The sequence below is a fragment of the Populus alba genome, chromosome 5 (genome assembly GCF_005239225.2).
Source record: "Populus alba chromosome 5, ASM523922v2, whole genome shotgun sequence".
NCBI classification, from domain to species: domain Eukaryota; kingdom Viridiplantae; phylum Streptophyta; class Magnoliopsida; order Malpighiales; family Salicaceae; genus Populus; species Populus alba.
The window spans coordinates 292,863-306,622 of NC_133288.1; the positions used below are offsets into that span (position 1 = coordinate 292,863).

A 13,760-nucleotide genomic window follows, 5' to 3' on the forward strand; every position below is an offset into this window, starting at 1 on the left:
AAAAATATTATTCACATCACAATGCAAATGAATTTAATTCACTCTAAACTAGTTTTTTTTTCATAAATTTTTTTTTAAAAAAATTAAAACATTGAAAAAAAAATTGTTCGCAATTCACTCGTGAACAGTGCAAGAGAATTCCACATGTTTTTTAATGTATCTATGTACATTGTTCATGCTAATTACATTATTTATTGAATAGTGCAATTAGCATAAACAGTGCAAGAAAAACAAGAATTCCTTGCTTTTCTTTAATTGTGTTTCCAACGCAAAAAAAACATGTGGGACTCATAAACAATAAATCACTTTTTTTTCATTACCAAACGGCTACAAACTGCGCGTTCCCTAAAAAAATATTTATATAATATTTTTTTTTATGTTTTCAAATTGTTTTGATATTAAAAATAATATATTATTTTAATATATTTTTAAAATAAAAATATTTTTAAACCGCCGTTAAAATCCCAAAATATCCCATAATCTATAAAATAATATAAACCGCATGAGTCAAGATATTCTTCGCCAAGCATACTTGGAGTGTGTGTGTTTGTGTTGCGAGGTGTCCCGCTCGGTGCACTTTATTAATTCATGCTTTTAACAAATTATATCGCGTAATGCTACTCATAAATAAATAAATAAACTTCAAATAAATAAAATATAATTTTGATTGATATGTAAGCTAGTTTAAAAATATACTCTACTATCCAATAAAAAATATATTTACACGAGTATAAGAAACTTATGAGAGTATTTTATTAACAGAAAAAAGAAAAAAAATAAGTGGTGATCAATATTAATAAATCAAACGAAAGAAAATTGGGGTCAACACATTGATCTCGTTTTTACCACACATTGTTAAGTCATTAACAATATTAAAATAGTTTGACTATTAAATTTAGTTATGATTGATTTACAAATTAATTTAAAATTATGTTTCATTATCGGATAAAAAAAAGAATTTACAAAGAGTATTTTATTAAGATAAAATAAGAATTTGTTTTTACTGGTTATCAATGTTAATAAATCAAACCAGTGAAAATTGGGGTCCACCAATTGATCTTAATTTTTACCTAACATCTTTAAGTCTCTAACGCTGTTAACTCACCACACCCATATTTAAGCACAGGTTGATAGATTGAGCCTCCCTCTTTCCCATTTCCTTGATCTCTCCTGGGCAGCTTCTGTGTGCTCTGCCCTCTCTCTATCTCTCGCTAGCTATCTGTAAGTATTCTCTCTCTCTATATTACTTTTGTTATCATTGTTGTAGATCTTGATCTGGATTTGGACGGGATTAGTCTTGCTTTGGTTCTATAGTTTGTCTTTTTTTTTAATTTTTCTCTTAAAGGTTCCTAGATCTGACCCTTGTTAGATTAGATCTGTTTTTGGTGTTTTTGTTAAGTTTTTCAATGACCCTTTTGCTTGTTTTGTTTGCTGCATTGACATTGAGAAGATTATGAATCTATAAATTCGGCTTTGGTGTGAATTAATGAAATGAAAATAGAGGAATTTAAAGGAACGGACTTTATTATGTATACAAGCTTGGATCTTTATGATTTATTGTTGATTCTCAATGCCCTGATGGATTGGACCTTGTGTCGTATGTGAGTTGTTTAAAAAGGAAAGATTTTGTTTGTCTGTAAGCAAATGTGTTTTAAGATCTTGCTTGCTTGCATGGAGTGTTTGATTTTGATTGTTTCCTTGGTGTGAATGAGAAAATGTTATAATGGATTTTAAAGTGATCTTTTTTTAAAGATTGATTGTTGGGTTTTATGATGCAGGTGAGATTTAGGAGAGATGGGGCTTTCATTCACTAAGCTTTTTTAGCCGTCTTTTTGCCAAGAAAGAAATGAGAATTCTCATGGTGGGTCTTGATGCTGCTGGTAAGACCACCATCTTGTACAAGCTCAAGCTTGGGGAGATTGTCACCACTATCCCTACAATTGGTATGTTACTCGAAACTTACCAATACTTCAAAGTTATTTAGTACTGTATTTATTGTGTTCTTGTTTTTCTTGCTAATTGTCTGTTTCTATCCAGGGTTCAATGTGGAGACTGTAGAATACAAGAACATAAGCTTCACTGTCTGGGATGTTGGTGGTCAGGACAAGGTATGTAAATGTTGTAAATTGTAATGAGAACTTCGGGTATAATTACAATATCAAGTAAATGCATCAAATCATTTTCTCAGTGTCATAAAATGTCTCATGTTCAGTCAATGACTAAATATGGAACTATTCATGTTTGTGCTTGACTCTGGTGTAAAATGTGCTTATTGACGGTCTTGTGCTGATTAGATATTGCTCCCTCAGCGCGTAATCAAATCATAAGCTACATGGATTTAGCCAGTTAATGTTGCAATCTTTCCTTTTTCAGCATGAAGGGAAAGATAACCACTGTATGGCTGAAATTTTACTACTTAAGCATCTGTGCACTTGCGTATACCCATGTTGTCTATTTGCTTATGGACAGTCTAGTGCTGATTATATGCTTTGTCATTAGCACACAAGAAATACATAAGCTATAATGAGTAGAGCCATCTTGTCTTTCATGTTTTTCCCCTAGTTGGAATGAGGAATGACAATCCATGACATGGCGACATTTTGTTGTCCATGGCTGTAAATGTTGTCTGTGATTGAAGTCTTTGGTCGTTTAGGTGCATGTGCTTATCGACGGTCTTGTGCTGGCTAGTTGTCTTCCACCAGCACACAACATATTCGTAAGCTACATTTAATGAATCCATAGTTTTATTTTAGTTTCTCCTGTCTTGGTTAGGAAAAGCTTTCAATGCTGTGGTGTACACCATAAATCATATATCAATGTATGATTATTTTTTTGTGAAATGCATTGATTTGGTTGCATTATCTTTAATGCTGATCAAGTAAGGATGCAATTCAAGTTGAATTGGAAGCGTGTGTAGAAAAAACCACCTGCTCATGTGCAGTCTATCGCCTAGGAGACATCTTCTGTCTTATTTCCTTGTTATTTTGGGTATTGTATTCTTTTCATATGTTACATGTTTCATGAAAAAGGAATTGTTTTTCAATTTACTTTTCTGATCTGCACAGATTCGACCATTGTGGAGACATTATTTCCAAAACACTCAAGGGCTCATATTTGTGGTTGATAGCAATGATCGTGACCGTGTGGTTGAAGCTAGGGATGAGCTGCATCGGATGTTGAATGAGGTACAGCCATAAGACTTACTTCTTAACTTCTGCCTTTGTCGCTTTTGCCTTGTGATGATGAAAATTTATTTTTCTGAATAGGATGAATTAAGGGATGCTGTGCTACTTGTGTTTGCTAACAAAGCAAGATCTTCCAAAATGCTATGAATGCTGCTGAAATTACAGATAAACTTGGTCTTCATTCGCTTCGTCAACGCCACTGGTAAATGATAATATCTCCATTTTGAATATGTTGATAGTTTGCTGTTACATATATGCCATCCAATCTGTGTTTTATTTCAGGTATATCCAGAGCACATGTGCCACTTCTGGTGAGGGCCTCTATGAGGGACTTGACTGGCTATCTAACAACATTGCTAACAAGGTATGGTCATAATAATTTGCTGGAAGTGATGATAAAAAAAAATGTTTGGGTCGTGTTAAAAGTAACTTTGTGTGATGATTTGTGGCAGGCTTAAGAGATGGGTTTTCTGAAGCTCATTGGTAGCATTCTGCTTCAGTTTGGGAATATTATTTGGTTGTTTGGTGTTCGAGGATTCCTATTTGTAATACTGGCAAGAGAAGAATGTATTTGTTTGGTTTTGTAAGATAATGTTACTGTAATAGAAATCGGCAAATTATCCATATATATACCAAAATAATTAATGATTCACAGTTTCTTAAGTAATTGTGCCTTTGCTTCAAAGTTTATGATGGAGGAGCTTTTGCAGATTTTTTTTCATTAACCAGCCAATGCTTGATGTCTGTAGTAGCAGCTATTTTGCCCTGTAGTATTGGTTATCGCAGGCTGTACTTTCTGACCATTCTGTTATGCAGAACCGTGCGCACTTTTCTAGTGATTCTTGAACCTTGCCTTTGAGGGTTGATTTATCAGTTCTCATGAAGAGTCAATAAGTACAAATAATGTTGTCAGATCAGCCAGGTTATTTTCAAGATTTTTTTAAATTTATTTAAAATTTGCATCATTTTAGGCTTTGTTTAAAATAATGCTGTTTGATTAATAAAAAAACCAGTGTGTTTTCGGTAGTTGATGTGGGCTGGCTCAACACTCGAGGCGGGGTGCGTCAATGGTCAGTCGAGCTCCTATACAACAAATAAAATGAGTGCCAAATTTGGCAGATGTATAAAGGCGTTGGTTTTGTTGATTCACGAGCGAACTTTCTACCTTCCTTCCATGGAAGTATATCCAAGATAGGCACTGGCTTCGACCAATCTTTTCTACGCAACTTCTCCTACAGATGCCCGTGACCATCTCCCAGAATGCCTGCACAACAATCTGTTCATCAAACACCATGTGTCCCGGTCGTGTTATCAATACTTTCAATAGTTAGAATCGATTGTAGAAGAAGGGATGCTGCATGTAAAGGGACTAGCATTGCTGATGAGTTTGTAGAGGTTGAAATGAATGATTTCTTACCCTCTTTAACAAAATCTAAAAGATGAGATAAATGTACTTGACTTCTGAATTCTACAGAATCATTCATGGAAAGATACTCTGATAGAAGGCAAGGATTATATATGGATCCATTCCCTAAACTCTCTGCAGCCACATCTTAGCTATCGTTTTTTCCCTCGGAATTTGAAGTTCTTGTCGAGACTCCTCTTTTTTCTTACAAAAATCAAGAGCCTTCCTGTTGGCAACAGGTGTTGCCACTCAGGTTTCAGTTTCTAGGTTGCTCTTGCCAGGATGGATAGACAGAAGTGCCAGTGGTTCAAGTAGAAAGATCGAGTAGAAAAGAAGACAGGAGAGGTGCCAATTAGAAGTCAAAAGAAGAGGAAAGGAACGAATGCTTACAACAAAAGCCACTTTCTCTGGTGGAGATCTTGACCAGACCATGCTGTCCAGACAGAATCTCATGTAGGCAATAGGAAGATGAGCATGGCAATAGATTCTTCCAGGCATATTCGCCACATTCAATTATGCCTTCCCTTTTTGACCTTTTTTTTTTTTAGTAATATTCAAGAATGATTATTTTCGATTCGATTTTTATAAAAAATACATTCTTCCAATTGGCAGCATATTCGCCACATTCAATTATGCCTTCCCTCTTTTACCTTTTCTTTTTTTTCCCCCACGGTAATATGCCTTTCTCAATCACAAAATTCTCCAGAACATCGAAGCCTCTATTATATATACACACAACATTGAAAGCTTTTCCTCTCTTATAGACATGAAAAATCAATTTCAAAATAGTTCTAACCATTCATATATTTTTAAAGCTATAATTAAAAGTATTTTTTAAAATCTATTTTGTTAAACATGAAAAAGTTACCATAATAATAAACTTATAATTGTGAATTAAGCACTATATTGTTTCTTCAAAAAATCATGAAACACTTGATTGTGGACCTCACATAAATAGATATAAAAATAATAATTCATATTTAAATGAGAAATTTATGATTTATTTTTTCTCTAGCTGTCCCCTTTTGAATTCAAATTCAAAATATAAAACAACCAAATTTAATTGAAAATAATGGGGATTTAAAGGAGAAGAAAGGTCATAATCATCGAAATTAAATGTAGATTTTTAAACATATTTTTTTTTTATAAAAGTTAACTATAAAATTTATTGAGCAAACGAAATAGAATAAAACAATTAGTTAAAATAATCCTATATTTATAGGGTAAATTTAGAATTTGCTCCCATGCTAAAATAAGAAAATAAATTACTAGTGATTAGGAAGATAATAAATGTAGGGTCCACAAAAAAATCTCACTTTGACACTAACGTCGTTAACCCATTAACGCCGCTAACTTCCATCCATATCTAAATTCCCAGCGCGCATAGATAGGCCATCCGTCTCTCTTTCCCAGTTCTTTCATTCCCCTCTCTGCACAGCATCTCTGCAGATCCTGCCCTCTCTCCTCCTCTGCGTCTCTGTAAGCTTTTCCAACTCTCTCTTATTTTCTGTATGTTTATATTGGTTGTCGATGTTGTTACTGTAGAACTTGAGTAGTCTTAATTTGGTTCTAAAGTTTGTTTTTTTTTTTTTTTTAAAAAAAAAAAACTTTTTTGGTTTTGTTTTGAATGGTTCATAGATCTGACCCATGTTACATTGGATCTGTTTTAGGGGTGTTTGTTGAATTCTTTTATGACCCTTTTGCGTGTTTTGTTTGTTGGTATGGATTAAAGGGAGATGATGAAGTTTGGTGTGACATAATGAAAGGAAAATGATGGAATTGAAAGGGACAGGCATTATAATGTGTAAATTTTTTGATATTTTTTTGTTTATGATTTGTTTGTTAATGGATTGGATTTTTTGTGATTTGTGAAATGGTATAAAAAGGGGAAGACTTTGCTTGTATTTGTGAGAGGATGTGTGTGGAGATCTTGCTTGCACATCTATCTATTTTCATTTTGATTTATTTGGGTGAATGATAGAATGTTAAGGTTGATGTAATAGTGATCTATTTCTGTAAGTTTGATTTTTTATTTTTTTATTTGCTGATTTGTTTTCAATGCAGCTAAGAACTTGGAAAAATGGGGCTCTCATTCACCAAGCTTTTTAGCCGTCTGTTTGCCAAGAAAGAAATGAGAATTCTCATGGTGGGTCTTGATGCTGCTGGTAAGACCACCATCTTGTACAAGCTCAAGCTTGGGGAGATTGTCACCACTATTCCAACAATCGGTATGTTATCAAAATATTATTGGTACTATAGAGCTGTTTAGTACTGAATTTATTGTGTTTTCTTGCAAAGGATGCTTATATGTTGCCTGCTTTCAGGGTTTAATGTGGAGACCGTGGAATACAAGAACATAAGCTTCACTGTCTGGGATGTTGGTGGCCAGGACAAGGTATGAAAAAATCTGTTATCTTGTGATGTCAACTCTGAGTATAATGGTGACATTAGGGAAATGAGTTAAATTTTTATCCTTTCAAGGTGCTGCTTCACAAGTTTTTCAGCTCTATCATTGACTAAACGTGATATGATGTGCATTTATGCTTGTACTTGCTGTCTTTTGATGTAAATGTGCTCATGAATGGTCTTTTACAGATTAGTTATCTCTCCATCATATCAAAACAAAAAACATAAACTATGGGAATCTAGCCACTTAAGCGTACAGCTTTACCTTTTTCTTACAAGGAGAACTATCCATTGCATGTCTGCAATTCTAGGAGTATAGACTTTCTGTCTTCTTAATTTTACACATTTACATACATTTGTTGTCTAAGTTTCTATTCTTTGGCTATGTATATGCTCTCATGGCAGTCTTGTGCTGATTAGATGCTTGTCATTAGCAAACAACAAAAACATAAGTTATATTGACCATAGCCATCTTATCTTTCATGATTCTGCTCTTTTCGGAGCAAGGAATGTCTATCCATGATATGACAGGCATTTCATTGTATGTGTTTGTGAATGTTCAGTGGTTGAAGTTTTTTTTTTCCTGATGCCTGTGATTGTGGACTGTCTTGTGCTGCTGGCTATTTGGCCTTCCTCCAGCACATAACATATTCAGAAGCTACATTACTGAAGACACCTTGTGTTTCAGTTTTTTCCTTTGTCTTGTGAGGTAATGGTATCCAAGCTGGGGTGTACATTAACATAAATTACATATCCGGAATCATAAATGGGATTGCTTATATGTTTCGCTATGCATTTAATGAATAGTTGAGTTGCCAGTCTCTCTATCATCGTTTCCTTGGCTATATCCCTGTTTGTTGTCGTATACTCGTATCTCTTATGATGATCAAATTAAGGATGTAATTTTAGCTTTAATTGTTGAAATTATGTACTAAAAAATGACTGCTTTTGTACAATCTGTCACTCAAGTCAACACCTTGTGTCTTGCATTCAATGACATCTTGGATCTTATTTTCTTATGTCGATAAAAAGAATTGTTTGTCAAATTGTTTTTCTAATTTGCACAGATTCGACCTTTGTGGAGACATTATTTCCAAAACACTCAAGGGCTCATCTTTGTGGTTGATAGCAATGATCGTGACCGTGTTGTTGAAGCTAGGGATGAGCTGCACAGGATGTTGAACGAGGTAGCCATAAGCCTTAGTTCTTAGAGTGCGTTTGGTATTGTGGTTTGGTATTGTGGTAGCTGTTGTGGTTGTGGTTTAAAAAAAGTTGTTTTATAAAAAGTGCTTTTAGTTGAGTTTGGTTTGAAAAAATAGGTGTTTGGTTAAAACTGTGGTTGAAATTGAAGTTGAAGAAAAAGTAATTTAATGTGTTTGGTTAAGAATATTTTTAAAATTGAGGTTATAAAATAATTTTAAAAAATATATATTAGTACTTATGATTTTTAATTTAAATATTGTGGATTTAACTATTGCTATTATATATCATGAAATAAATCATACTTTATATAAATATAATTTTTATTATTCCATGAAACCATTTATAATTCTATTACGTACGAGATTCATTCAACAAAAATTACAGTTTTCATAATATTTTTAGCATGTAATAAATTTAGATAAAATATTATCAGGTATAAAATTAACTCTAAACTATTTTTTTTTTAAAAAAAAATATTAAAAAACTAACACACTAAAAAAAAAAAAAAAAAACAAAAACAAAAAACCAACGCAGGCAGTGAACAGTGCAAGAGAATTGCACTGTTCACTATTCTTAAGTGAACAGTGCAATTCTCCAGCACTGTTCATATAAACAGTATATGCGGAATACTGTTCATGTAGTTGCACTGTTCATTGAACAGTGCAATTACACATGAACAGTAGAGAAAAAGCGTGAATTAGCTGCTTCTCATTTCTCGCGTTAGAAACGCAGAATTAAAGTGGGGCCCATGAACAGTGAAATGCTTTTTTCCTTAACCAAACGGCTGCGCGCTGCGTTTTATTTAAAACGCAGCCGCAGCCGCATACCCAAACGGACTCTTAATGTTTTCTCGTGGTTTTGCACATCTTAATAATGAAATTTTATTCTGAGTAGGATGAATTGAGGGATGCTGTGCTACTTGTTTTTGCAAACAAGCAAGATCTTCCAAATGCTATGAATGCTGCTGAAATCACAGATAAGCTTGGTCTTCATTCTCTTCGTCAACGCCACTGGTAATTGATAATATCTCCATTGCAAAATTCTGGATAGCTGGCTTCTATTTAATATTCATTGATGTCATCTGATCTTTATGTTTGTTGCAGGTATATCCAGAGCACTTGTGCCACTTCTGGTGAAGGTCTTTACGAAGGACTAGACTGGCTTTCCAACAACATTGCTAGCAAGGTAGGGTCATAGTGTTTCGTAGGAAACAATGGTAAAAATCCGTGTTTTGTTGGTTGTAACTTTGGCTAATGAATTGTGGCAGGCTTAAGAAATGGGTTGATCGTGCAACTTTTTGGATCGCACTTACTTTGGGAATCTTGCTAGGTTTGGTGTTTGCACTTGCTTTGAGAATCTTGCTAGGTTCCGTGTTTGCACTTGCTTTGGGAATCTTGCTAGGTTCCGTGTTTGCGGATTTCATATCCTGTAATCGGCAAGAGAATGTATCTTTGGTTGTGTAAGATATTATTACTGTAATAGAAATTGACTAATTATCCCTATAGTTTTGAAATAATTCATGATTCACAGCTTTAACATGATGTATCTTGATACAAGTTTATTGCTAGTGGAGTTCTGCGAGATTAATGTCTTTCATTGACCAGCCATTGCTTGATGGGAATATTTTTTGTAGTTAATGTATTGCAATGCAGGACATTCGCTGTTTTTCTGCGAATTTACGCTATATTTCGGGCGAATGTTGTACATTTGATTTCTATTATGAGTTTGCACGAACGATGAACAGTCCTGATCAGACTTTTCTGCAGACATCATAAATTTATAATGCTTTGGTTCTGGTTTTTTCCTTCTAAGCTTGCTAGCATTGTATCCTCTCCTATTAAGGTATTGATCGGAAATGTAGTAGTTTTTGTTTATAACTATATTTCAAAAGCGTTTTACTTTAGAAAAACATAATTAATGTTATTTTTGGTTTTTTCAATGTATACAATATAAAAACAATTATTCTGATATATTTTAAAATAAAAAGAAGGTACTAAAATATCAAATACATATAATAACAATTCGTATTTCTTATCTTTTCAATTATTCATCAAGAAATAAAAAATATACACTTTTGGAAAAATGATCAACCATTTTTTTTTTTAGAAATAATCATTCATAATTAATTTCTTAAATAAATAGTATTTTGTTATATGCTCTCATTTATTTTTATTTTTCTCTTATTCGTATCACAATAATTTGTCAAATCATCTCATAAATTAAAAAAAGTTTCTCATAAATATACATATTTATTTAAGATGAGGTTAAAATAAGTACTTAATTTCTAACATAATACGAAAACACCCCTCAAACAATTTTTTTTAGCTCCCCCCTCGAACCATTTTTTCCACTTCTTCATATTTGGTGAACTTTAGGAAAGTAGTTTTTAAGAAAATGGTTTCCAAAAAAAAAAAAAAACTAGTCTTTCCAAAAGGAAAGTGTTTTCCTTTTCTCCTATCCAAAAAAACACTTCTTTCCTCCGATTGCTAGCCTCATCAAAACACCTTCCTTTCTCTCCCTCTTGAATTTTTGTATCTATTTATACTCCATATAAAATGTTGACACTAAAAAAAACCCAAATATCTAACTCTTAACTTACCATTACTATTAATTAATTTTCCCTTTTCAATATGAAAAAAAGTTATTTTAAGGTTTTAAAAATGAAAAATATAATATGATTTTACTTAAAAATTATTTAATAAGGTTATATGTCTATAATATTATATTTATATTATTTATATAGTTACATTTTATAAAATAATTAAGCTTTATATAAATATATGATAAATTAAATTCATTTTCCCCATCATTAACACTTTATTATCTCTCTATCTCTCTCTTTTTTTATTGTGAATGATCAAATAGTTACATTTAATGTTTTATATATGTTAGATAAACTTGAAAAAAAAAAACAATAATAAATAATTTTCAAGTTTATTTTTCATGGTATAGCCAAAAACCAGAAAATATTTTTCAATTTATCTTTTATAACGCTATCAATTATCTGTCAAACATTGAAAAATAATTATTTTTTCAAGAATTTACTTTCTATAAAAACCGCTTTTTAAAATTAAACTGCTTTCAAGCAAACAAATAAAATCATAGTTTTAATTAAAACCAGGATTAATAGATCGATTCGGGACCCGACTAATCCAAGGCTGGAATTGGGCTAGGTTTAAGAAAAATAAGGGAAGTCAAAAAGCCGAGTGACCCTGCGGCAAGATTCGGTCAAAAACCCTGTTGCAACCTATTAATTTTTTTTTTAACCAAAATGATATTGTTTTTGATTTATATAAAAAAAAAAATTAGGGTTGACCCGGGAAAAACCCATGACCAAAAGCTTGGGCCGGGTCGACTACCGAGCCAGACTTCAAAACTTCGAATAAAACTTTAATTAGAGGAGGAAATGGGCCGGCATTGTGAAAGTAAAATTCGTATTATTTAATAATTTAGGTTATGATATCACATTAAAAAACATCTTCATCTAAAAATGATAAATTTTTAAAATATAATTTATATTATTATATAACTTTCGATTTTTTATATATATATTGTAGAAAATTTACTGCTTAGATGCACATACCGAATCCACTGCATGCTCAGTTGCTCACCATCGACTCGTTGGCGACGGTGGTGGTCTAGGTAAGAAAAACACGGTGCGTGGAAGCAGTGGACCAACGAATCAACAGCTTGATGACTGCTGGAAGAAACCACCTTAAACCACCAATTAATCTCCATCATTTTCATCAAGAATTATCCATGCAAAACCGCGTTCAGTGACTTCTCTGTGCATGTCATTGATTACAGCCAAATTCCTTGCAATATCTGTCCAACTGGCCACAGCTGAAATGCACCTTCCTTCCTTCCAAGGCACATCTCATCCACTGCCACAACTTCTCCTATAAATACCCACCAAATCATGCGCCATCTCCTCACTTCAAAACAACTAATTTTCTTGCAAAAAAAAACTCTCTAAATTTCTCTCTCAATGGCTTCTTTTCTTGCTTCTTCAAGGGTTCCAATGTCGGTGGTAATGGTCTTGTTTACACTTGCTTCTTTGATGGGGTCATCTCTTGGTAACTTCTACCAAGACTTTGATATTGTATGGGGAGATTGGCGTGCTATGATACTCAACGATGGTGAGCTTCTCAATCTCAATCTGGACCAAGCTTCTGGCTCAGGATTCCAATCCAAGAATGAGTATTTGTTCGGAAAGATTGATATGCAACTCAAGCTTGTCCCTGGCAACTCTGCTGGCACTGTAACTGCCTACTACGTAAGTTTTCTTAATATTAATGACTGTTTTGAGTACAGAAATTTAACATTTGCTCTTAGTGTTATTAATCTCTGGTGGTTTATTAATTTTCAGTTACAATCAAAAGGGTCGGCCTGGGATGAGATAGACTTTGAGTTCTTGGGGAACTTGAGTGGAGATCCTTACATTCTTCATACTAATGTGTATAGCCAAGGCAAAGGCGACAAGGAGCAACAATTTTATCTCTGGTTTGATCCAACTGCTGATTTCCACACCTATTCCATCCTTTGGAACCCACAAAGAATCATGTAAGCTAACACTTGCTCCCATATCTAAATCCAAGATTATATGTTTTTAGAGGAAGCTTGGAATTGTGTTTCAAATAACATTTTAAAAAAGTTATATTATTTAATGTATTTTCAGGTAAAATATACTTTAAAAAGCAACCATTATCATATTATATAATATATATTCCTTTTGTTACCTTAAATTTTCTTTGTTTTGCTAACATTTTCGAACTCATTAATTTGTGTCAGCTTCTTTGTAGATGGCACCCCTATTAGGGAGTTCAAGAACATGGAATCGATTGGTGTTCCATTTCCAAAGTATCAACCAATGAGACTCTACTCTACTTTATGGAATGCAGATAACTGGGCTACAAGAGGTGGTCTCGTCAAGACTGATTGGTCACAAGCTCCTTTCACTGCCTCCTACACGAACTTCAATGCTAATAATTCTTGTGTTTGGTTCAATGGTTCATCTTCTTGTGATACAAATAATTTCTCCCCTCCTTCTTGGCTTTCAGAAGATCTTGATTCAGCAAATCTTGATAAGCTTCAATGGGTCCAAACGAACAACATGATATATAATTATTGCACAGATGCCAAGAGGTTTCCCCAGGGATTTCCTCCAGAATGCAACATGTCTTAGAGGGAGAAGTAGACACAGTCACACAGCAATGCATGGTTTATATTAATAATTAATTTCTTTCATTGTTTTTACTCATGCAAATTACAGATCAATAAATGTATGTATGATTTTTATTTTTGTTTGTTTCAATGTTTTCCAATAATACGTTTCGATTTAAGAGCTAATATTACAGAATAATATCCTTAACTTTGTAATTCAATTTTTTTCTTCATCAAAACATCTAGCAATCAAGTATTGGATCCCACATAAATGAGACAGCCCTTGTATTCCCATGAATCTACACCGAACAGTTTAAATTTTAGACCTGTAACCTTCTAAATTGAAGTATCAAATTTAACTGCTAAACTGTAAATCTTGAAAAGCTGTCATTGTGCTA

At 33.2% G+C, this 13,760-nt stretch overlaps 2 protein-coding genes and 1 pseudogene across 3 annotated transcripts; all 3 read left to right on the plus strand.

Annotated features, from left to right (window-relative positions):
* The first annotated feature begins 1,794 nt into the window (after positions 1-1,794).
* Positions 1,795-3,848, plus strand: LOC118028077 (ADP-ribosylation factor 2-like; annotated as a pseudogene).
* A 2,086-nt stretch (positions 3,849-5,934) lies between these two features.
* On the plus strand, positions 5,935-9,780 carry LOC118028062 (ADP-ribosylation factor). 2 transcript variants are annotated; one of them, XM_035031590.2, is made up of 7 exons: positions 5,935-6,069; positions 6,655-6,818; positions 6,915-6,985; positions 8,064-8,183; positions 9,094-9,212; positions 9,303-9,384; positions 9,467-9,780. In XM_035031590.2, exons 2-7 carry the CDS (start codon positions 6,671-6,673, stop codon positions 9,470-9,472), a joined length of 546 nt encoding a protein of 181 aa, XP_034887481.1. In that variant the 5' UTR covers positions 5,935-6,069; positions 6,655-6,670; the 3' UTR covers positions 9,473-9,780. The 2 variants fall into 2 exon arrangements, with proteins under 2 accessions (XP_034887481.1, XP_034887475.1); XM_035031584.2 differs by lacking the exon at positions 9,467-9,780 and having other exon boundaries at positions 9,303-9,396.
* A 2,359-nt stretch (positions 9,781-12,139) lies between these two features.
* LOC118028054 (probable xyloglucan endotransglucosylase/hydrolase protein 23) lies at positions 12,140-13,540 on the plus strand. Its single transcript, XM_035031577.2, has 3 exons — positions 12,140-12,475; positions 12,569-12,762; positions 12,991-13,540. Exons 1-3 carry the CDS (start codon positions 12,188-12,190, stop codon positions 13,382-13,384), a joined length of 876 nt encoding a protein of 291 aa, XP_034887468.1. The 5' UTR covers positions 12,140-12,187; the 3' UTR covers positions 13,385-13,540.
* Positions 13,541-13,760: the final 220 nt, after the last annotated feature.